The 24,424-nt window shown below is 47.2% G+C and overlaps 1 protein-coding gene across 2 annotated transcripts; it reads left to right on the forward strand.

Annotated features, from left to right (window-relative positions):
- The first annotated feature begins 3,389 nt into the window (after positions 1–3,389).
- Positions 3,390–22,764, forward strand: LOC310671517 (TBC1 domain family member 15-like). Of its 2 annotated transcripts, none has more exons than XM_083427710.1 (12): positions 3,390–3,531; positions 6,782–6,898; positions 8,163–8,398; positions 9,658–9,837; positions 9,972–10,057; positions 12,266–12,369; positions 14,895–14,962; positions 17,106–17,252; positions 19,043–19,133; positions 20,098–20,222; positions 21,398–21,545; positions 22,563–22,764. In XM_083427710.1, exons 3-12 carry the CDS (start codon positions 8,374–8,376, stop codon positions 22,612–22,614), a joined length of 1,026 nt encoding a protein of 341 aa, XP_083283836.1. In that variant the 5' UTR covers positions 3,390–3,531; positions 6,782–6,898; positions 8,163–8,373; the 3' UTR covers positions 22,615–22,764. The 2 variants fall into 2 exon arrangements, with proteins under 2 accessions (XP_083283836.1, XP_083283835.1); XM_083427709.1 differs by lacking the exon at positions 3,390–3,531 and adding an exon at positions 5,378–5,567.
- Positions 22,765–24,424: the final 1,660 nt, after the last annotated feature.

A 24,424-nucleotide genomic window follows, 5' to 3' on the forward strand; every position in this document is an offset into this window, starting at 1 on the left:
GTATGGCGTGTAACATACAGCCCACCATCTCCCAAATGCAGCCACAATAAGCCACTTTATCTGGAACTGTCTTCCTTTGTTCACACTTAACAACAACGTTGTTGTAGGAGATGTAGGGGACTGAAGTTTGTATGCAAACCACACGCTCTGCCCACTGAGCTACTGCCTTTCCCTGTTATTTGTGTTCATCTCCTCTGCATGCTTGCCCAAAAATAATTTCTCCCGTAGTGATCCGACTCAAGACACAACCACAAATTCGCATTCAGGAATTTCTGGGTATTCCAGTCAGTTCTTTCCTGTTAGCCTGTTACATTCATTCATGCCCTCTGCAATTTCCCTGAACTCCGGCACAGACATACCACAAACATGCACACAAACCATGCACTCAGGAAACGGGCTTCTTCTTTTAAAGAGCAATCTGCTAGCAAGAAAATGCTTCCCACTTTTGCTGAAGCACGCTTTCCCCTGCCCCAGGCAATAAGCACTAATGAACTCAGCGGCTGAATGCAGAATTAACTAATGCATTGTCTCTCCAAATATCTAACCAGTGACCTCAAACCGCAAAGCTTGGAAAGGAAAAGGAGCGCATTGCAAATTGTGGAAGAAGCAGTGGTGCAGTGACAGGGGAGAGAGGAGGGTGGAGAGGGAAACTGAAAAGCTTCTGCCCTGCAGTCCCAATGCCTGCTTTGAATTAAGGCACTAGTCCATCTAACCCAATATCATCTACTCTGGCAGGCAGCAGTTGTCCAAAGCCTCTCAGGCAGGGATCCTTCCCCAAGTGGCACCCAGCCTTGCTACTCCTTCTCCTGCTTTTGCTGCTTATTTGCCAGCCAAGGGAGTGAGCCATGAGAAGAGCGAGGAAGAGAAGAAAGGGGTGGGAGGAGGAGGTGGAGGACCCCTGTGTTGTAAACAAAAATTGCCCTTTTCCCTTATGGGGTATCCTAGAGCCCATATAGAGTCTTTACATAGGTTCCCTATTGGTAGGAGAGAATAACAGAGGTCAACCAGAGAATATTGAGAAGCAAAGCAGCTAGTAAGCCTGATCTTTATTGATCTGTTGCAACAGGGTGCTCCCCTCACCCACAGGAAAGGAGGGGGACCCAGAAAAATGGCCTGCAAGGCCTTATAAAGACTTTTGAAATTGCCACCCTGTAGATCAAGACCACCATCACAGAAGGGGTGTAACCTAAGACCACCCCTCAGATACATCATACCTACATCACAGAAAAGGCGGTCTTAAAACAGAAATTTGAATCTTGTTTTTCTCCTGTCATTGTCTATCTCCTGTCTGGCAGGTTACTTAAATGTGCCCTTAAGACAGGATTTGTGAGGAAAGAGACAATGGGGAGGTTTCCCACTTTGACCTTGCAGAGAAAACATTTTGCTCAGTTTAGGAATCAAAATGGTGCCAGGTTGGCCTTCCTGTGCTGATCTATGTACGTGCTTGGTTGGTACGCTTATGAACATTACCATATCTCTAAGACCATAAATTCCTATCACACCTGCATGCTTTGTTCCCTCGCTGGCAGGTGGTTGTAGATGGGACCCAGAGGGAGAGGCAAGTGGGGGTGAAGGCAAGTGGGGGTGAAGTATCGCCAACAGTAAGGAGGAATCGCAGGTGAAATATACTCAGAGTCGCAAAGTGGTTTCATGCTCTTTATTCAGCTCATAGTGGTGAGGAGGAATGAATGAATGTCCCCTCAAAGTATCTGCTTTATACACATTATTTACACAATGGGCTGCACATGATTGGCTAATTCTGGAATTCTACTGGAAGCCAATCAGGTTGTGGATTCACTTATATCTGGAGCATGATTGGGTGGTTCCTGCCAACCAATCACATTGCTGCATTGTTCTGGGACCAATCATACTGCTGCATTCTGAATCCTATTGTTCTAGGACCAATCAGACTGCTGCAATTTGGATCCTATTGTTCTAGGACCAATCAGACTGCTGCAGTTTGGATCCTATTCAACCCAGTACATAACAGCAGGGTTGGAGGCAACCACCTTTCAACAATGCAGGCTATTTCTTACCACAATGAAGCCTCTCTGGATGTTTAGCCAAATTCTGCTTCAGTGCTGGTTCTAGCCCTGCCATCCAACCAACAGATTTGCAGTCTGCTCCATCTTCCGCACTGACAGCCTTTCAGGCTCTTAGAAGACCATGAACACATCTTCCCCTATTATGTGCCCCACCAAGAGGCAGGCAGGCATGTTCCGCCTAATCCACTGAGAGCAACTTGACTGACACACCCACACCAAGGGTACAGAAGACCCTCCTTGCTGGCAACAGGGCCTTTTAAATGCAATTCTGCTCTGCTTTGTCATGGCAAAGGGATAATTTGCCTTGCGTGTGTGCTTTTAAACTGTCCTACTTTAGGCTTGCCCTATAATGAAGAGGTAGGGACGCGGGTGGCGCTGTGGGTTAAACCACAGAGCCTAGGGCTTGCCGATCAGAAGGTCGGCGGTTCGAATCCCCGCAATGGGGTGAGCTCCCGTTGCTCGGTTCCTGCTCCTGCCAACCTAGCAGTTCAAAAGCACGCCAAATTGCAAGTAGATAAATAGGTACTGCTCCGGTGGGAAGGTAAACGCGTTTCCGTGCGCTGCTCTGGTTCGCCAGAAGTGGCTTAGTCATGCTGTCCACATGACCCGGAAGCTGTACACCGGCTCCCTCAGCCAATAAAGCGAGATGAGCGCACAACCCCAGAGTTGGCCATGACTGGACTTAATTGTCAGGGGTCCCTTTACCTTTATAATGAAGACCCCTGTGGTGACAGGCAAAACCTCTCCCGATGTTCACCACAGCAAGCACCTGCTATTGGCTCCCAGTACGTTTCCGAGCACAATTCAAAGTGCTGGTGTTGACCTTTAAAGCCCTAAACGGCTTCGGCCCAGTATACCTGAAGGAGCGTCTCCACCCCCATCGTTCTGCCCGGACGCTGAGGTCCAGGGCCGAGGGCCTTCTGGCAGTTCCCTCATTGCGAGAAGCAAAGCTACAGGGAACCAGGCAGAGGGCCTTCTCGGGAGTGGCGCCCGCCCTGTGGAACACCCTCCCATCAGATGTCAAAGCGATAAATAACTACCTGACATTTAGAAGACATCTGAAGGCAGCCCTGTTCAGGGAAGTTTTTAATCTGTGATATTTTACTGTATTTTTGTTTCTATGGAAGCCGCCCAGAGTGGCTGGGGAGGCCCAGCCAGATGGGCGGGGTGCAAATAAATAATAATAATAATAATAATAATAATTTATTTATTTATTATTATTATTACTATAAGCATAAGCAAAGCCCTGGGATGACAAACAGGGTAGTTGTGCACATGGGCTCAAGATGACCTGCTGGAATGGCCTACTGTGAACTGAGCAACTGCAGCATAGGCTACAGCATCACAATCCAGATGCCCCCACCTCTCTGAAGCATTGTGAGACCAGTCAGTCAAGGTTGAGCCACTAAAATCTGGGCCACCCTAGATTGGGTATGGGGAACCTTTGGCCCTCCAGATGCTGCTGAACCACAACGCCCAAACACAAGTGAGTGAGAAGATTAGTGATTTTATTCTAAACAGCAAGCAATATATACATAGGCAACACTTCAACCTGCCACTGGGAAGCCCTCAAGAAGTGGTGAAGTGACACCCCCAGGTAGTCTCAATTTTTCAACAGTCTGTGCACGAGGTTCTCAGCACTCTGCCCAAAAAACATCTGATATATAGATTAGTGATAGCTAGCCTGTATGGCTTCCCCAACTGCCTATGTGCAGGTCATTCGTTAATCACCCTCTTCCCAATGCTTCTACATCAAAGAAGGTCAGAAAGGACCCATCACTATTGCGTCTTCCTTCCAGCAGATTATACAGTAAAGGCTGCTCTCAGCCATCAAAGAACTTTAACAAGAGATAGAGAGGGGAAGTAAACAGAGGCAGGAAGAGATGACCATGCTAAATCAACTAACTCCTTGAAATTACAATTATTTTCCAGAAAGATTGCCCATACACCATCATCCCTGGCCATTGGCCATACATGCTGGAGCTGATGTCGAGTTGTAGTTCAACTTTAACAGGGAGAAATGTAAAGTATTGCACTTGGGCAAAAAAAAAATGAGAGGCACAAATACAAGATGGGTGACACCTGGCTTGAGAGCAGTACATGTGAAAAGGATCTAGGAGTCTTGGTTGACCACAAACTTGACATGAGCCAACAGTGTGACGCGGCAGCTAAAAAAGCCAATGCAATTCTGGGCTGCATCAATAGGAGTATAGCATCTAGATCAAGGGAAGTAATAGTGCCACTGTATTCTGCTCTGGTCAGACCTCACCTGGAGTACTGTGTCCAGTTCTGGACACCACAGTTCAAGAAGGACACTGACAAACTGGAACATGTCCAGAGGAGGGCAACCAAAATGGTCAAAGGCCTGGAAACGATGCCTTATGAGGAACGGCTAAGGGAGCTGGGCATGTTTAGCCTGGAGAAGAGGAGGTTAAGGGGTGATATGATAGCCATGTTCAAATATATAAAAGGATGTCACATAGAGGAGGGAGAAAGGTTGTTTTCTGCTGCTCCAGAGAAGCGGACACGGAGCAATGGATCCAAACTACAAGAAAGAAGATTCCACCTGAACATTTGGAAGAACCTCCTGACAGTAAGAGCTGTTTGACAGTGGAATTTGCTGCCAAGGAGTGTGGTGGAGTCTCCTTCTTTGGAGGTCTTTAAGCAGAGGCTTGACAACCATATGTCAGGAGTGCTCTGATGGTGTTTCCTGCTTGGCAGGGGGTTGGACTCGATGGCCCTTGTGGTCTCTTCCAACTCTATGATTCTATGATTCTATGAACATTTGGAGGGCCAGAGTTTCCTCACTCATGTCCTCACTCATGTCTCTCTGTTAGCCGATTCCCAGATCCCTCTTTGTCCCAGCGCACTCCAACCCTTCTCACCTCTTCCCTTTGCCTCCTTTTCATCTCCCTTTAAATGAAACAAGGGAGTGGCAAGCGAGAAGCCTGGTCAGGCGGCTATAAAACAGGGCAAGTGGAAAGGCTACAGAGGTTGGATCAAATAAGTTTCCGTTAAATGCATTGCAAACTTTGTATGGGAAATCGGGTTAGCAAAAATGGAACTACACAGCGCCATCTTGTCACAGCATTAGAATGCATAAACAATGCATATACTGTTACGTGCTTTTTCTTTGCCAATATAGCTGAGTCCAGAGTCTAGCACAGTGATGGCCAAACTTTTCCCTCCAGCTGTTTTGGGACTACATCATCCCTGACCACTGGTCTTGTTAGCTAGGGATGATGGGAGTTGTAGTTCCAAAACAGTTGGAGGGCCAAGTTCGGCCATCACTGGTCTAGCAGCACAAAGAGCCATTGTGAGGTCACAGGGGTTCCACAATGCCGTCAGCAGGCAGAGGTGCCCAAGCAGGCAGGTAAACAGGCAAGGAGAGCATCCTGGGCCATGTGCACCTGTATCCATGAATAGCCCCCATGCCTATGGCGCCGGGAGGCAGGGGATGAAGGTCGCAGAGCCCAAAGGTCTTGTGTCTCAGCTCCTTGGGAGCTGGTTACGAGCCATCCGGTAAGTTATAATGCCAGAAACCCAGAGTCAACCTCTGAAACTGGGAGACAAAAAAGGTACTTTTATTTTTACTCATTGTGCTATTAACTTATGGAACTCAGTGCTACAAGATGTGTTGGTGGCGCCTGGTGGCCACCATCTGCAATGGCTTCATAGAGTCATAGAATCATAGAGTTGGAAGAGACCACAAGGGCCATCGAGTCCAACCCCCTGCCAAGCAGGAAACACCATCAGAGCACTCCTGACATATGGTTGTCAAGCCTCTGCTTAAAGACCTCCAAAGAAGGAGACTCCACCACACTCCTTGGCAGCAAATTCCACTGTCGAACAGCTCTTACTGTCAGGAAGTTCTTCCTAATGTTTAGGTGGAATCTTCTTCCTTGTAGTTTGGATCCATTGCTCCGTGTCCGCTTCTCTGGAGCAGCAGAAAACAACCTTTCTCCCTCCTCTATCTATGTGACATCCTTTTATATATTTGAACATGGCTATCATATCACCCCTTAACCTCCTCTTCTCCAGGCTAAACATGCCCAGCTCCCTTAGCCGTTCCTCATAAGGCATCGTTTCCAGGCCTTTGACCATTTTGGTTGCCCTCCTCTGGACACGTTCCAGTTTGTCAGTGTCCTTCTTGAACTGTGGTGCCCAGAACTGGACACAGTACTCCAGGTGAGGTCTGACCAGAGCAGAATACAGTGGCACTATTACTTCCCTTGATCTAGATGCTATACTCCTATTGATGCAGCCCAGAATTGCATTGGCTTTTTTAGCTGCCGCGTCACACTGTTGGCTTCAAAAGAGGGGTTAGAGATATTAATGGAAGATATGGCTTTACCATAAGAGCATAAGGAAAGCCTGCTGGATCAAGCCAAAGGACCATGTGGTCCAGCATCCCATTCTCACTGTGACCAACTGGGAAGCCTGCAAGCAGATGTCCAGGGTATTTGAGCCACCATCTTCAGATGCAATGTCCCTTCAGCCACCAGTTACTGCTCTAATGACAGGACTCTTGAAAGCGACTGGCTGGCGACTGTGGGTTACATATAGACCTTTGGTCCAAACCTGCAGGGCTCTTTTTATATTCCTATGCTGCCACTTCAAAACTTGCTCTCTGTCGTCTAGCTTCTCTCATTCATGAATTGCTCCTACCAGCTTCCACATGGCTCCTTATCCCTGTCTGTGATGATCAGAGCTAACCACATGCTTATGCCCCACAGAGAGACCATTGCAATCCTGTTGCAGTTTGCAGAAGATCAGACCCAATGGTTACTTCAAACGGCTGCCAGTTACCGTGTCCTGAAGGCCCTGTTCCCATGTCTGGAATCCTTTGCAAGGTCAGAGCTTCTGCCAGGAAGAAAATGGGGGGGGGGGGAGAGAGATGGGGAATCACAGCTGTGATTATATGGATGGTGTTCATATGGCAGGACACAAAGAGGAGACACTAAGCAAATCCTAAGTCACTTTTGATACAGTTCCAAGAATTTCAGCTTAATTATTTTAAAATAGGTGTCTAGTAGGTTATGCTATGAATTTTGTATTTGTTCCTATGTAAATATATGCAATATCAATAAAAAATTAATTTGCAAAAAATAAATTAAAAAAATAGGTGTCTAGTCCTTGGTGAGGCAGGAAGGACATTTAGAATGTGTTTCAGCAACAAAACAAAACACAGGAGAGCACAAAATAAGGAGTCTAATATAAAGAAACTCAACTTCATGGCAGTTTCTTCAGTTCCTATCAAGGTACATGACAAATCAAAGTACAAAAAATAAATATACAGTCGTACCTTGGATCTCGAATGCCTTGTCTCCTGAAATCAGCTCCCGAACGATCAAACCCCAGAAGTGAGAGTTTCCAGTTTTCGAACGATTTTCAGAAGCCGAATGTCCGGCACAGCTTCCAATTGGCTGCAGGAGCTTCCTGCAGCCAATCAGAAGCCGCGCTTTCGTTTCCGAGCATTTAGGAAGTCCAATGGACTTCCAGAACGGATTCCGTTCGACTTCCAAGGTACAACTGTATAAGGAATTTTCAAACCTTACTGACTGAAATTTGGTTGCACATCTTACGATTTCTATTTTCCTTTATATATCACAAAATCCCCTCTTGTGGATGCAGTTTGATTTGTGAATTTTAGAGGCAGAAGAAAGTTGTCAAGCACCTCCCACACAACATTACCATTTGAGAAAATATTTAAATGTCACAACGTTTCAGTCTGGAGAATGGGCTAGCCAGTTCAAATTTGCATGATGTTTCAGTTCTTCATTTTGTACTACAGTGGTACCTCGGGTTAAGTACTTAATTAGTTCCGGAGGTCTGTTCTTAACCTGAAACTGTTCTTAACCTGAAGCACCACTTTAGCTAATGGGGCTTCCTGCTGCCGCTGCGCGATTTCTGTTCTCATCCTGAAGCAAAGTTCTTAACCTGAGGTACTATTTCTGGGTTAGCGGAGTCTGTAACCTGACGTGTATGTAACCTGAAGCGTATGTAACCCGAGGTACCACTATACAGCTAAGTTCATCCTAAGGGCCAGCAGATCGCCTACAGAAATGAAGTCTAAAAAAATCTGACATGATCTACTTTTCCTTTCCTGGTCTCAAGAAGCGAACACATAAGTTCTGCTGAGCTCACGACAAGCCCCAGCAAGAACCAAGAAGAGATAGCAGGCAGTAGCCAGAAAGATCCCACTAAGAACCACCGGGACGAAGATGGCGCGGCATTTCCCTCACGCTCTGCAAGAGAGAACACATCTCTGCCCTCTCAGTCAATCTACACCTTATTTGACAAAGATGGGCGGCTGGATATCTTCCGCATGCGCAAGCTGGTCTACGAGAGAGGTAGCTCCACACTGTGGAGATGCTGGTGGCGGCAGGGAGGGGGAAGCCTGTTTCTGGCATCCTTTAGCCCCAAGGGTCGCGGGTGGTGCTGTGTCTAAACCACAGAGCCTCTTGGGCTTGCTGATCAGAAGGTTGGCGGTTCAAATCCCCATGATGGGGTGAGCTCCCGTTGCTCAGTCCCAGCTCCTGCCAACCTAGCAATTTGAAAGCACGCTAAAAATGCAAGTAGATAAATAGGTACCGCTCCAGCACGAAGGTAAACAGCATTTCTGTGCGCTGCTCTGGTTTCGCCAGAAGCGGCTTAGTCATGCTGGCCACATGACCCAGAAGCTGTACGCCGGCTCCCTCGGCCAATAAAGCGAGATGAGCGCCGCAACCCTAGAGTCATTGCGACAGGACTTAACTGCCAGCGGTCCTTTACCTTTTTAGGAACCTTTATCAGCCCCAAACCACATTTTCTTCAAACACAGTGGAGAATTTTGGGAGGTCGTTTGTTCACAGCACAGGACCACACAGAGAATGTGGTGAAAGGACACTAAATTCAGCTTCTCGGGTGTTTGGTTAGTACTAAAGCCCTGAATTTTTGTGTGGGAAGTGGAGAAGAAAGCAGTTTTGAGCTGAAAAGCAGTAGCGGGGAGGGATGCTTAACCCTTTCCCCCAGCGACGTTTTTCTTTTTTTCTTTTTTAAAATAATATTTATTAAATGTTTAATAGTTACAAAAAGAAAAAGAATAAAAAAGAAAAGAAGAAAACAATAAAAATTTAACAGACAATACATCAAAAATAAAAAGAAAAAACAATACCACAAAACAACAAGAAAAAACTAAAACATTTAAAAACACATCCAAATTTCATTTCTTTATCTTTCATATGCTTGTTTCCTCGACTTCCTCGCACCTCCCTTTTTTGTATTCTAGTTCAAATTAGCTGGTTCAACAAATCCTTTCCCTCTTTCTCAATTTTTGTTCTATAATTTATCCTAACGCAGTTTAACTTTAAATTTTCCACTTTAGCGCATTAACAATTAATATTTGTATAATTCTTAACCCCCAGCGACATTTTTCTGTGCTTCCCGCAAGGTTGCATCCTCTTCCTTCTCGGGTTTAGACACCTGCTTGCAAGATTAACCCCAACTCCGATTCCGCCCCACCACTACTGCAGTGCATCTCTCCTGGATGGGGGACCCCTTTAAAACTGTGGTTTGGTGTTACTACACTGGGAGGGGTGGTCAATGTAGGGTAATGTGTGTCTTTTCTTAGGCACACATCCCAGTGAGAGAAAGATCACCTGGAAGTTTCTTTTTGGGGTGTACCCGGAGAAATCCACAACTGAAGAGAGGAAGGAGCTAGACCAGCAAATGTCCTCTCAGTATCGGTGGATGAAGCGCTCGTGGAAACAGCGCTTCCCCTGGGCTGCCGTAATGAGGGTTCATTCCGACTGTAAGTACAACCAACGCCTGGTGGCTTTGTATCCTGCTACATCCCTCCCACTGGGCGGAGCAACAGGGCTCCGCCTCTTAAAGGGACCACGCCTGGCAAATGATGCGTTGTTTCCTATTCATTTACACCTATAGTAGAGCTTTCCTTGGCGATCCAGAGACATGACGAACAATGGAGGGAAGCTGAAACAGCCAGTCCTCCTACAGATATCTTGGATGAGGTGAGATATGAAATAGAAAATTACTTTCTTGAAGTGGGTATTAATTAATGATGTTGAGGCGGGTAGGGTAATGAGCTGGTGAGCAAGGCGCAGTTTAACTCAGGCTCGGCAAAGCTTAGTCCTAAAATTTGTTTTCAGTGCATTCCTGTTTAGGGAAGCTTTTAATGCTTAACAGACCACTGTGTAATGGTTCTAGGGGTTGCTCGGGCGTAAGTTGCCGCCACTCCTGGCTAGGTTGCCTGGTTGAACCCTTTCTGTCTGGACAGCCTCAAGTTTCGTGGCTGCCTCAGTCGCTGGCAGAATCCGTCGGTGGGCGTTTCTTGAACCTCTTCCAGCATAAAAGCTGTTTGACGCCCAGTCTCCTTCTACTCTCCCTGCGCGGAAGTCTTCTGCACAGGGAGGGTGTGGGCAGCGGAGTACCCATACTCTCTCCGCTGGTCTCCAGCGAGGAGTCCTGGAGCCACCTCTCCGATTCCCCCATCTGCCCCCCTTCTCCACTGGTGTTACGCTGATTTCCTTCCCCAGTGGATGGGCTGCCTCTCTCCCTGCTGGGACCCTCTCCGGCATCCCTCTGGAGCCTTCTCTCCGCCTCCAGCTCCGATGGCAGTTCCCTGACACACTGTATTTTAATATTTTGTTGGAAGCCGATCAGAGTGGCTAGGGAAACCCAGCCAGGTGGGCAGGGTATAAATAATATTTTTTATATATTATTATTATTATTATTATTATTATTATTATTATTATGACACAGCCCTGGGAAGACTGTTTCTTTTTTTTTTAAAGTGTCATGCTTTAAGCACATGCAAGGTGAAGATTTTCCAGTTACCACAAAGTGACTCTTAACCAGCCAGAGGACACATAGAGTTAGTGTTTCCCAAACTTAGGTCTCCAGCTGTTTTCAGACTACAATCCCCATCATCCTTAGCTAGCAAGACCAGTGATGATGGGAACTGTAGTCCAAAAACAGCTGAAGACCCAGGTTGAGAAACACTGAGTTAGAGGCTTCCACATCAGAGGACATTTCTTCCAAGTGGTGTTGAGGCCCAACGTCCCTCCCTCCTTTTTTAAAAAGGAAATTCTAATGACTTGGAAATCTCTGCCTTTTAACTCTCAGCAAAGGGTGTTGTAAAAAAAACAAACCACTCCTTGCACATTCGAAGCCAGCACATCAGAGAAAAGACTTACCCCAAATCTTCTCCCAGACATTGTAATTCTTATATTCTTTGTGGAGAAAAACATTTAAACGCCTGGCTGCAGTTTGAAATGGTGCAGCCCAGCAATGGGTGCTACATGTGGTGTTCCCCATGTATGTTTTTAACTCTTAGGACCAAACCAAATGACAAGACAGTGTAAGATCCGCAGAGTGGATGTCCTGCAGGATTGGTTTTTGTTAGCTAAAAGCAGCTGTAGGGAGAGGTGAACCATTCAGAGCCATGACACTGGGGGAGGAGTGGAGTTGTGTGTGTTCTTGTCCCTTTACACTCTGCATGTTTCCCACATCTGAAAAATGGTGGCGGGTGGAAGGGTGGCAGTTAGATCAGGAAAACAACAGCAGAAGGAGGAATTAAGCCCCATCTTGCCCCAGAGTTCTAGTCCCAATCCACCCTCACTCTGCATGGCTGCTTTTCACTTTCAAGGAAATGGATCTTGACTCTTGAGAAGGTATTTGATGGAAGGAAGAGAGTCATGTCAGGGATCTCCTGATGTCTTATCCTCCTATTTTACAATGGTCATAGAGTATATGGCTCCATCTTGAGGAGGTTTTCAGAAGCATCTACTGGCCACAGAATCCTGGACCAGGCTGGCTCTTAGCCTAATCCAGCACACAATTACTCCATTCCCAGACATGGGGTGGAGCTGAGAACTCACGAAATATGCTTCCAAGCATCAGTGTGCTAACTAGCCCTTCCTTAATGTTAAGTTGTGGGTGAACATATCAGACGACACCGTGATTCTTCAAACAGCTCTTGTTTATTCACAGGCCAGAACAGAACTGAATTGAAGGGTTCAGTTAGCCTGCTTATATAGAGCTCCAGTACAACGTAACTGTAACAATTTTCTGAAACTATCCAATCACTGAACGTCACTTTCGATCCCTTATTTGCATAACTATCTACAGTATCCCCCTGCTGGCCCAGGGTGAGAACTTCAGTATATAACACCTAACGTCTCCCACTCTAAAGTCAATGCAATTCTGTCTTTCGTCAGCATAGCCTGCCCTTCTCGCACATTAACGAGCAACAGTTCCAAAAGGCGCTTCAAGACATTGATGCCGACGTACCCCAGACGGACAGACACCGGACATTCTTCCAGTGAGAAGTTGGCCCTCCCCAGCTGAGGCAAAACAAAAAGTTGGGACTTCCAGCAAATTTTGAAAATTCAGATTCTGAAAATTCAAAGGGGGGATTTCCTGAATGATGTACAGGCCTGTGTAAACTATGACCACCGCTTCCTCCACAAGCTGGAATCAGCTTGCCAGGTCCTGTCTTCACACATATACACATCCATTTTTGCAAACCCAGGCAGGCAGGAATCAAACCCACTGGAGGGTTGCCGCTCATACCTGGCAGTTTTCATTTACAGTGGTGCCTCGCAAGACGAAATTAATTCGTTCTGCGAGTTTTTTCGTCTTGTGAATTTTTTCGTCTTGCGAAGCACCACTGTGTATTGACGGTTTCCCATAGGAATGCATTGACGGTTTAAAAAAAAAGGCGCAAGACGTTTTCGTCTTGCAAAGCAAGCCCATAGGGAAATTCATCTTGCGAAGCAACTCAGAAAACGAAAAACTCTTTCGTCTTGCGAGTTTTTCGTCTTGCGAGGCATTCGCCTTGCGAGGTACCACTGTAGTTTGGTAGGCATTGTGCAGGTCTGAAGTCAAATATTGTAATATCCCAACAGATTATACCCAAACATGGACAAGTCTGCCCTCTCCTTCAGGAAAAAGTGCACAGAACTTTTCTTCCTGGGAATATTTGGCTTGTAACAGCAGAGGAATTTGACATATAGGACTTTTCCAAAACTCAGATCACATTACTAAGCTGTCAGCATTCGTCAAAAGCTGGAATATGCCCTGCCCCCCACAATCTGGGGAGGAAGAGGGGGAACCCCACACCTCAAAATGAAAACTTTAGGCCAAGAAACATGTGATACAGGAGACGGGTGATCATATCTCCTTTCCATTATTCGTTTTAGCTTAAAAGCAGTTCTGATTTTGCTCAGAGAGCAATGGCACTGGTGGAAGGAATGTTTAAACCTTCCCACTCCTGTGATGTTTTGCTGGTCTAAATCTACCATGACACTGCTGTTAGCACCAGTGGGTGGGTGGGATTTAGATCAGGAAAGGAGGGCAGGGCAAAGGGTTAAGGATTCCCTAATCACTCCTCCAGGCAAACTAGAATCCCCTCACACAGAGAGAGAGAACTGTTTCGAAGGGTGGTTTTTTAAAAAAATATTATTGTTATAATTTTAAGTTGAAATATCCAATCAGAAATTGTCACTCCTCTTTTGGGCCTGAGATAATCAGGTTTCAGGTTATCCCCACGCAGAACCTGCTACACCTACATATATACCTGTTACACAAATTGCCCTATACGAGCAGACTTGCCAGTCCTTTTGTAGTACCTTTTGTAGTCCTTTTGCCAGTCCCTCCCTGCTTCCCATTATCACACATCCAGCCCTTTCCAGTTACGTTCTTCTCCTGCCCTCTCTGGTCCTGAATATCTTCTTTTGTAATTCCTGTACTACAGCAGAGCTTTGAGGCAGCTATTGGGGAATACTCTCTATCCTCCAAACCTCTATCGTTTATATACAGGTTTTAACGTAGCCTCTCCCAAAGAATGCTGGGGATTGTAGTTTGGTTAGTGTTGAGAATTTTCCCTTGGAAATCCCTATTCTCACTGCTACTGTCCACCAAGCCTCCTTGAAGAGCAGGAATAGTCGTTGACGGTGTCAATACATCCAGTAGTGCGGCAGGAGAGCTGAAAATAAGGCCAATATATTGTTGGTCAGAACAAAGTATACACTTCCAGAATGAGGTCCTGTTGCTCGGTCCCTGCTCCTGCCAACCTAGCAACATCAAAGTGCAAGTAGATAAATAGGTACCAGTCTGGCAGGAAGGTAAACAGCATTTCTGTGCGCTGCTCTGGTTCGCCAGAAGCGGCTTAGTCATGCTGGCCATGTGACTTGGAAGCTGTACGCCGGCTCCCTCGGCCAGTAAAGCGAGATGAGCGCCGCAACCCCAAAGTCGGCCACGACTGGACCTAATGGTCAGGGGTCCCTTTACCTTTACATTACGTCTGGTAAATGAGCCAACCTAACCGCTAGAGCAGGCATAGGAAAACTCAGCCCTCCAGATGTTTTGAAACTACAGTTCTTATCATCCCTGACCACTGGTCCTGTTAGCTAGGGATGATGGGAGTTGTAGTCCCAAAACATCTGGAGGGCCAAGTTTGCCTATGCCTGCCCTAGAGAGTTGTGAACATTTGTGTCCTGGGCTACCCATGTATTATCTGAAACCAAAGGGGTGCATTGGTTGCCAGATGTGATTTCCCTCCCCAGCTCTCCTACCCCACTATTGAATCGACTTTAATTCTAGGGCTCTGACTGGGAACATGTGACGGAATAGCCGGGGGGGGGCGGGGGCTCCTCTGAGTATGTGCCAAGTGCCTTTCCCTTGCCAGTGAATAATCCCAGCTAATGGATCTAAGGAACTGGCCACTCAAAGCTGTCCCAGATGCTTTCACCTCTCTTTTTAGAACTAATTTGGGGTACACTCATGATCAAGGCCGCCACCATAATACCTAGCGTATGGATTTATTCTCTCTCTCTCTCTCCCCAGACGCGAAGGACTAGTGAATCTGCTTTACCTCCGGGAAATTCTCGTCACGTACGTGGCCTTCCACCAAGGTGAGGAAACTGCTGTACTCAACCCACTTCCAGGAATCTCACTTGATGGCATCAGATGTCTGCCTGCCAGCTTGCCTGCTCCATTCACCTCCACCCCTCTATCCGTTCCTGACACTTTACAGGCCTGCCATTCATCATTTATATGGTGCTTTTAATTTGCCACGTCCTTTTCAACCCAAAGTGTTTCTCAAAGAGGCGTAGGGCTTTTCTCAAGGCAGTTCAGGGGCGGAACAGACCTTCCCCTCAGGAGGTCTCTGCTAAACACCCCACAGCCAGCAGTGTAGACCGTGCTAGATATAGCGCGTACATTTTTGCACAAGAAGGAATGCGCAAAACTCCCTAGACCCACTCTGTATGCATCACACTCGCGTGTCTAAGCCCACATGTGTGTCCACCACTCATGTGTATTCATACACACGCTACCAGGGTTCTTTGGGGCAGGGAAAGCCAGAGCTATTAAAATGGTGCTTTAAATGTATGCCATGGGTGTGACCTTAGCACCCTCGCTTTCTACAGAATCCCATCATAAAAATATAAAACCGCAGACCCAAAGATGACATCCAGACCAATCTTGCCAATGCTATACTTCTGTCATTGAACCAGAGTCTGTGAAGTGAAGAAATTAATAAAGGGTAGTATTTAGAAAACGGGATGTGGGTGGCGCTGTGGGTTAAACCACAGAGCCTAGGACTTGCCGATGAGAAGGTCAGTGGTTCGAATCCCCGCGACGGGGTAAGCTCCCATTGTTCAGTCCTAGCTCCTGCCAACCTAGCAGTTCGAAAGCACGTCAAAGTGCAAGTAGATAAATAGGTACCGCTCCGGTGGGAAGGTAAACGGTGTTTCCATGCGCCACATGACCTGGAAGCTGTACGCCGGCCAATAAAGCAAGATGAGTGCCGCAACCCCAGAGTCGGTCACAACTGGACCTAATGGTCAGGGGTCCCTTTACCTTTATTTAGACAATATTTGGAATATGAAGGGAGAATAGAAGCTGCAGAACTGTGCCACTAAATAAATTCCTGAGCTAGGCTTATGCGAAACAGCTTGGCTGGGCTAGCTAAGTGCAGAGCCATGAAAAAACAATAGGGAGCCAGGGACAAAACCAATAACTGTCCTTGGCAATGCAAAAAGCTATCCTTCCCCCCCTGCTCTGAGGAGTGGACAGCGAAAGGACATCTGGGAGGTAGCCAAGGTGGCAGGAGCATGTTGTCACAGGAAAAAGTGTCCTTTTTGAAATCTAAAGGTGCAGGAGGAAGGAGACAGGATTCCAGGCCACGAAGGGCAAAACCACCTTGGCAGGCTGGCACAGAGGCACGAGAGGGGCTGCAGGACTCCATGCTTGCTGGCTGGAGGAAGCTGTACTGAGAAGCCAGGAGCCATGACTGACTGTTGCTTTGGACCTCAACTTGCTGAAGCTATGAGAGGAGCAATGAGAGACACTCTTGGGGTAGACTGTTCTGCACCCCTCCACTGAAGGCTTTAGGTGTAAATATGTGTAAAAGAAACCCTATTTCTTCATGACACTAGCCTTAATTTTCCCAGCGAAAGCACAATAGCTGGGCATGTGCCTGGACCCCCTGGAATCTTGCTACCGCTCGGCAGAGATTAGGGGTGGCTCACAACCTCTGTAACGATAGATTCTTTCTCTGCTTTTAAAGCAGCGCAAGAGTAAACAGGGTTGTTGCAGAGTAAAGGGATGCAAAGATGTAGTCAGCAATGGGTAACTGCAGTAGTGGGCTCAGATTGTGATCTTTGGGGATTCCAACTACACAAGTATATCATTCCCCCCCCCCCCCCCGTGAACAGTAGAGGAGCGTGCTCTTCTGGATTCATGATTCTGTGATATTTTGAGCTATTTATTATCCCTTTATTGCATGACATTTTGCACATGCCATGTTTCCCCCCTGAATGGCTGCAAGGTGGGCTGGCAATTCCGGGGGCCAACAGCACTTCTTCCCATAGCTGTCAACTTTCAGATTTGAAAATAAGGGATCAGCAGCCTCACCTGTCCCGGGGACAGTCTACGGGATATCTAACAATCCAGGAAGCAGCGAGAAACAGCGCTGGAATAAGGGAATTTCCCGCAAAAAAAGGGAAGGTTGACAGCTTCTTCCCTAATGCTGGTTTCTTTCCTCCTCTGCAGACATCGGATACTGCCAGGGCATGAATGACTTTGCCAGCCGCTTTCTGGAGACCCTGGAAAATGAGACTGAAGCCTTCTGGTGCTTTGTGGGCTACATGAGACGTTCCGCGTGGAGTTTCACCACCATGGGTGTTCGCCGCAAGACACGTGAGAGAGCGGGGAGGGGGAGGAAGAAACACCTCCCCACAACATCTGATGCAAACATACATTATCCTCCCCAGGTTTAAGCACCAGGGAGGAATGGACTGTTCTGAAAATTTTCAGGGAATGTGGATTGTGGAAAGCGTCAACTGAATGCTGCCTGTGATGTCACTCCAAAAAAATCCCATAGTTATTTTGCAACTGCCCCCCCCCTTTAAATGCCTTAGAATTAACATATGAATTGGTAAACTTACATGTGGCATAGGGGAAGAGGCACAACCATTGCTCACCCCTTGTTCCATTTGCTAGAATGCAGATCCGCCATGCAAATTGCAAAATTAGGAAGAAACCTCGCTCACACCATGCGTGAAGAACCTAGCTGTGACCTCTCTAGATATTGTAACTGTCTTCGGCCAGGGAGAAAGAAATATGGGAGTGGGCAGTTAACCAAGCAGTGGAAAGGGACATTGGGAGAGAGGAGGCAGTGGTGTAGCGTGGGTTGCTGGCATCCCGGGCAGGCAAGCTGACGCTGACAATGGAGCAACCCCCCACCAGAGCCAAGAAGGACCATGCTGCACTGCCTACCTGCACGCACAGGGCGAGCCTGCCTGGCTGACGTGGCCCTTGGTGGACGGATCACCCTGAAGCCTGCAAAGAGGAGAGCTGGGCTAGTCTATGCTGAGGTTGCCTGCCTCCCTCCATCAATGCCTGCTCACCATGGGCCTAGGCTGCTCCCACCGCCAACAGGGAGAGGGAAGCATATGCACCCCCAATGCACCCAGGACAACTGCCCCTCTCAACCCCCCCGCCCCAACGCTATGCCACTGAGAGGAGGTATATGGTCTCCTGGCTTCTATTTGCTGGACCATGTGTATTAGGTCAGGCATAGGCAAACTCAGCCCTCCAGATGTTTTGGGACTACAACTCTCATCATCCCTAGCTAACAAGACCAGTGGTCAGGGATGGTGGGAATTGTCCCAAAACATCTGGAGGGCCGAGTTTGCCTATGCCTGTATTAGGTCTTAGATTGAAGGAGAGAGGGTATTGATAGGCAGAGCTGTGCACAATTAAAAAGAAAAAGACTATCCTGTGCTAAGAAAAGCTAAATTCTGCAACCTGAATAAAGCCAAAGGGCATACATTTGCTAAAGAATCTACTTTGTTCAGCTTTTGCAAGTCATGGGGAAGAAAAAGAAGCTCCACTCCCCACCCCAGCAAAGTCCACCGGCCTTGGACATTTTACCAGGCATTGCTCATGATGTGCATGTAATGTTTCCTCCAAGTGAGAACACCTCTTTTGACATGTTGGCAACCTTTGCAAATCAAGATCTTTGTCACCACCTTGTCCCAGTTTTGTCCCTCTCCAGAGAGCAGTTTGTTGAGGGCAAAGATGGCATGGGGACATGGGGTTGGTTGGTTGAGTGCATGATTTGAGGCATTCTTTTGGCACTGTGGGTTAAACCACAGAGCCTAGGGCTTGCCAGTCAGAAGGTCGACGGTTCAAATCCCCACGACAGGGTGAGCTCCCGTTGCTTGGTCCCTGCTCCTGCCAACCTAGCAGTTTGAAAACACGTCAAAGTGCAAGTAGATAAATAGGTACCACTCTGGCGGGAAGCTAAACGTGCGCTGCTCTGGTTCGCCAGAAGCGGCTTAGTCCTGCTGGCCACATGACCCGGAAGCTGCACGCCGGCTCCCTCGGCCAATAAAGCGAGATGAGCGCCACAACCCCAGAGTTGGCCACAACAGGACCTAACGGTCAGGGGTCCCTTTACCTTTACCTTTTTCCTGCCTGCACAGAAATCTGTGAGGAGCTTCTGAAACACGTGGACCCAGAACTGTATGACCACATCGAGAGCGTGTCCAGTGACAAGCTGCTCTTTTGCTTCAGGTAAACCCCCCCCCCTCCCTACAAACCCTGGACAAGGAGGAAGGAGCAAACTGCAGAAATCCCCACAGAAGGGATGGCTCTCAGCCAGCATGCAGAGGTGACCAAATTCTGCAACAAGAGCTTGATTTTGTGACCTGCATATATCATACAAATTAAGCCCATCCTGAATAATTGATTATGCAGACACAAGTTTTGCATAATCAGCATCTGTGTCTCTAAGATATGGAAGCCAGCACCCATGCAAAGACCTCTTTAAAATACAAAGCTTTATCTTTGTGTTTCTTTCCTTATATACTATACTAGGCCTTCCACTCTTGCTGTCAACTTGTCCAATACGTACTTCTTAATTTCTAGCTCTGATTACTGGGGCTGGTGGGGGAAAATACATGCTGTGCATGCTCAGAGACATCACACATTAAGCGGGACAAAGTGTTCCAAGAGTGCTAGTGCTGAAACCCCAGGAGATTTGACCCAGATTTCTAGGAAGGACCTAGAAATGGGCTAGAGGGCTCTGTAAATAAGTGGGCTTTTGTCAGTGTAAAATGAAAGGCTAAGACCGTCAGTTTTCCTTATCCATCACCTCTTGGAACCCTCTATGTCAGGGGTAAGCAACCTAAGGCTCAGGGGCCGGATGCGGTCCAATCGCCTTCTCAATCCGACCCACGGACAATCCAGGAATCAGTGTTTTTACATGAGTAGAATGTGTGCTTTTATTTAAAATGCATCTCTGGGTTATTTGTGGGGCCTACCTGGTGTTTTTACATGGGTAGAATGTGTGCTTTTATATATATTAATATATATAAACATATATAAATGCATCTCTGGGTTATTTGTGGGGCATAGGAATTCATTCATCCCCCCTCCAAAAAAATATAGTCCAGCCGCCCATAAGGTCTGAGGGATGGTGGACCGGCCCATGGCTGAAAAAGGTTGCTGACCCCTGCTCTATGTGCCTCTATGTCAGGTGGCTGCTGCTACTTTTCCAGAAGGACCTAGACCACTCTGATGCTGTGAGGGTCCTAGAGATCAGCGCCTTGGAATCTGAGAGGATGAATTTTGGAGCCTGGATCTGGCTGACTCGTAGGGAAGGTGAGCCCTGTGCTCTTGGGAAGCAGGTCCCTGGAGGCACGGCAGTAGCATAAACTGTGTTTCCTCCACCTGGGGACAAGAATGGTGCACATCATTCTGCCATGTGAGCATTCTGCTGCCTCCTTTCACTGTGCATTTATACCAGGCTAGAAATGTCTTAGGGAGAAGGAAATGGTGTTTCTGGGATCATCTTCTTTGGCGGTCACTCATAGCCAAGTAAGATTGTCTTCCATAAACACGGTTTTAACAATGAGTCCGTAAGTGACTGTGGAGGCCAATTCTGAATCCACACATCCTTCCACAGTGGGGACATTGGTTTCCGGACGGGAGTTGATCACGGTGTGGATTTGCCAATTTCCTCTTAGCATGTTTCTGGGATAAACTCTATTACAAAGCAGGGAAGTAGGTTTCAGCATACAATTTAAGGGCAGCAAGTGGTCAGTTAATTAATGTTTATTTATTTTTGCAAGCTACTGACTCACTCAAAAAATATATATGTTGAGAGCCAGTGTGGTGCAGTGGTTAAGAGCGGTAGACTCGTAATCTGGTGAACCGGGTTCGCTTCCCCGCTCCTCCACATGCAGCTGCTGGGTGACCTTGGGCCAGTCACACTTCTCTGAAGTCTCTCAACCCCACTCATCTCACAGAGTGTTTGTTGTGGGGGAGGAAGGGAAAGGAGAATGTTAGCCGCTTTGAGCCTCCTTAAAGGGAGTGAAAGGCGGGATATCAAATCCAAACTCTTCTTCTTCTTCTTCTACAGTTTTTATTACTACAATTATCACCATTTTGGCACCATTTGTATTTTCTTGCCTCAGATTGTCTTGGCAAGTGAAATATATCCTTCAGTACAATTTCAGTGGCAACATTAGAAAATGATCCAAATGGGAGTCAAATTCTAAGAGGGAGTCAAATTGTAAGGTGCTACGAAATTTTGAATCGGTGTGAATCTTTGCTTCAGCTGTAATGGGAGAGCAGGGAGTTGCTGGTTTCCTCAGAGGGGACTTTATCAAGGAAAAGCCCCTTTACGTAACCTTGCTCCACAACTCATCCCCACCCCCAGGTCCCCCATCACTGAGTTTTCCTGGTGCCTCACTCCCAAACAACTCCCTGAATTGGTCTAGGTCCACAATCCAAAAGAAGTCCTGGAGAAAGCATACAATATTCTCTGCCAATAGGTGAGGAGCCCCTGCCAGGCCCTTTCACATCTGTAGATCGGGAGGAAATCACGTTTGAAGTGCTGCTTTGCATCGCCGTCCTGATCAAGAACAGGAGGAAGCTGCTGCAATACCAGGACGTCAGTGACTTTTACCTGTTTGCACAGAGGTAAGCAACACAGCTAGTGGGACGCGGGTGGTGCTGTGGGTTAAAGCCTCAGCACCTAGGACTTGCCGATCGAAAGGTCGGCGGTTCGAATCCCCGCGGCGGGATGCGCTCCCGTTGCTCAGTCCCAGCGCCTGCCAACCTAGCAGTTCAAAAGCACTCCCAGGTGCAGGTAGATAAATAGGGACCGCTTACTGGCGGGAAGGTAAACGGCGTTTCCGTGTGCTGCGCTGGCTCCCCAGATGCAGCTTGTCACGCTGGCCATGTGACCCGGAAGTGTCTTCGGACAGCGCTGGCCCCTGGCCTCTTAAGTGAGATGGGCGCACAACCCTAGAGTCTGGCAAGACTGTCCCGAACGGGCAGGGGTACCTTTACCTTAAGCAACACAGCTACCTATGAAGTGGAGCTTTAAAGTTCTGGAGATGCATGTTGTACTAGGTTAAGGGCAGGAGAGGCTGGTGTGCCCATTATGACTGGCTAGGGAGACAGACACTAGGTGGGGCCAGAGCCAGGAAACTAATTCTGCTTATCTCCAGCTGAAGCAAAAAAAAGCAGGCAGTGATCCTCTGTCCCATTCCTTCCTGGGTCTTCTTCTCACCTGCTGGGCAGCACACTTGGAGACCTTGGAGACACAGTAGGGGCAGACAATAGAAAGAAACTGGTCGTTTATGCCACTTCAGCTGGAGATGTGAAAGGCAATGTCAGATGTCCGAGGCAAGAGATGACAACTTTGATATTGTCTACAGAGATGCTTCTCTGCTGCTGCATCTGCCTGGCCTTTAAGTGTAAGGACTTAAGAAGAACGTGGCTAGATCAGGTCACAGGTTCATCTAGGCTAGCAACAGCCAAATGCTTCATTGCCAAAGAACTGACCGCTTAGCTAGCTGGGTCATCATCCTGACCCAGCACTCCTATGCTTCCAAAAGAGGAGTCCAAGTGTGGTTCCCAGCAAGTCGTGTGATATGAGTTTGCTATCAAATGAGGGTAGCTGGGCTGATGATTTTGCTACTCTTGGCACAGGTTGCAGGGGAGACTTCAGCTGAACACACTGCATGGAGAAGAGCGGCGGTAATGAGTGACCTCTTGAGAGCAGGGATCTAAAGAGGACTACAAAGAACACCCCACCCCCCATGGACTTGAGTGGTCCCTGCAGGAAGAAATGAGATCACCATCTCTTTGGAAGCCAATCTCCAATGAAGCTATAAGCAATATCAACCTAGAATTTTGTCACAGCCTCTTAATAAGCAAACATAGAAACTAGGAAACCTTAGCCTGGAGAAGAGGAGGTTAAGGGGTGATATGATAGCCATGTTCAAATATATAAAAGGTTGTCACATAGAGGAGGGAGAAAGGTTGTTTTCTGCTGCTCCAGAGAAGCGGACACGGAGCAATGGATCTACAATGAACTACAAGAAAGAAGATTCCACCTAAACATTAGGAAGAACTTCCTGACAGTAAGAGCTGTTCGACAGTGGAATTTGCTGCCAAGGGGTGTGGTGGAGTCTCCTTCTTTGGAGGTCTTTAAGCAGAGGCTTGACAACCATATGTCAGGAGTGCTCTGATGGTGTTTCCTGCTTGGCAGGGGGTTGGACTCGATGGCCCTTGTGGTCTCTTCCAACTCTATGATTCTATGATTCTCCACCTCAGACCTATATATCCTACAATATTAGTTTCTGCCCATTTCAAATGAGATGTGGCTCCCACTCAAGGGATGCTGTGAGTTGCAGTTCTGTTTAAAGTTGTTGGGCTTTCTAACCAAAGGCACATGTACACTACAGACTTAAAACTGATTTAACAGTCATTCCAGCTCCTCAGGACACACGGGGAACTACCGCTCTGTCTGTAGGAATCTCTCAGCACCATCACCAAAATTACAGCTCCCAGGATTCTTCGAGAGAAAGCCAGGACAGTTAAAACCGCAATAAAACCAATATACAGGTTTATAGTGTAGATTTGCCCTAAAACTTATCGGCACATTCACAAAACAAACGGCAATTACCAGTGTTCATTACCAATGAAAAACACTCAGGGCTAACCATTTCACATGATGAACCAAGGAAAATGAGGAACGGTTTGGAAAGCAAAATTGTGCCTTGAACCCAGAGAGATGACAGACACACTGATATTTCTGCAAAATGTCTGTTTCGAGGCTGTGGCTGTTTGCGGGGAGGGTATTCAGGGACCGTACAGATGCTTAGAATTCTAAAGTCTAAATACCGAAAACTTTTCATAGATAGCGAGCGGAACGTTCCCCTCTTCCTCTTCCCTCACTTTTTCCCATTATCCATCATAAACTCCATAATCTAGAAGGTAGTTTTACTGCTCTACGCCTCGGCAGTTGCTGGGCCTGAAAGCACTATATTCACTTGGTTTCCTTAAACCAGGAGTGAGAAACTTTTGGTCCTCCAGATGTTGCGGAACTACAACTCCTATCAATCCCAGTAAGCATGGGCAAATGGCCAGCAATGATGGGAGTTCTAGTTCAGCAACATCTGGAGGACCAAAGGTTTTCTACCCCTGCCTTAAACCATTATAACCCCTGAACTGGAGAAGGATGTAGAGAAAAACCCAACAGAAATTGTTTTAAAAGATTTGGGGCACATGGTCTGTGGGGGGAGACACGAGAACTGGAATGAGTTCATTTTACAGTGAACAGGGAGAGAAATATATGGAGTATCAGCAAAAGCAATGGCTTTTTCAGAAAGAAATATTTTTCCCCCATTCAATCCTGGCCTAAACAAACAGCTCAGTATCTGGTATTCTGTGCCTGCACTTTACCACTGTGGGTCAGGGAATCTGCTGGCTGAATGTTTTTCCTATATTAAAAAGCAAAACCTCCATGCACATAGAACAGTCCTGTTAGAGAGGAATATCCCCCTCCC

This window comes from Podarcis tiliguerta (assembly GCF_965153285.1).
Source record: "Podarcis tiliguerta genome assembly, chromosome: 2".
Classification (NCBI taxonomy): Eukaryota; Metazoa; Chordata; class Lepidosauria; order Squamata; family Lacertidae; genus Podarcis; species Podarcis tiliguerta.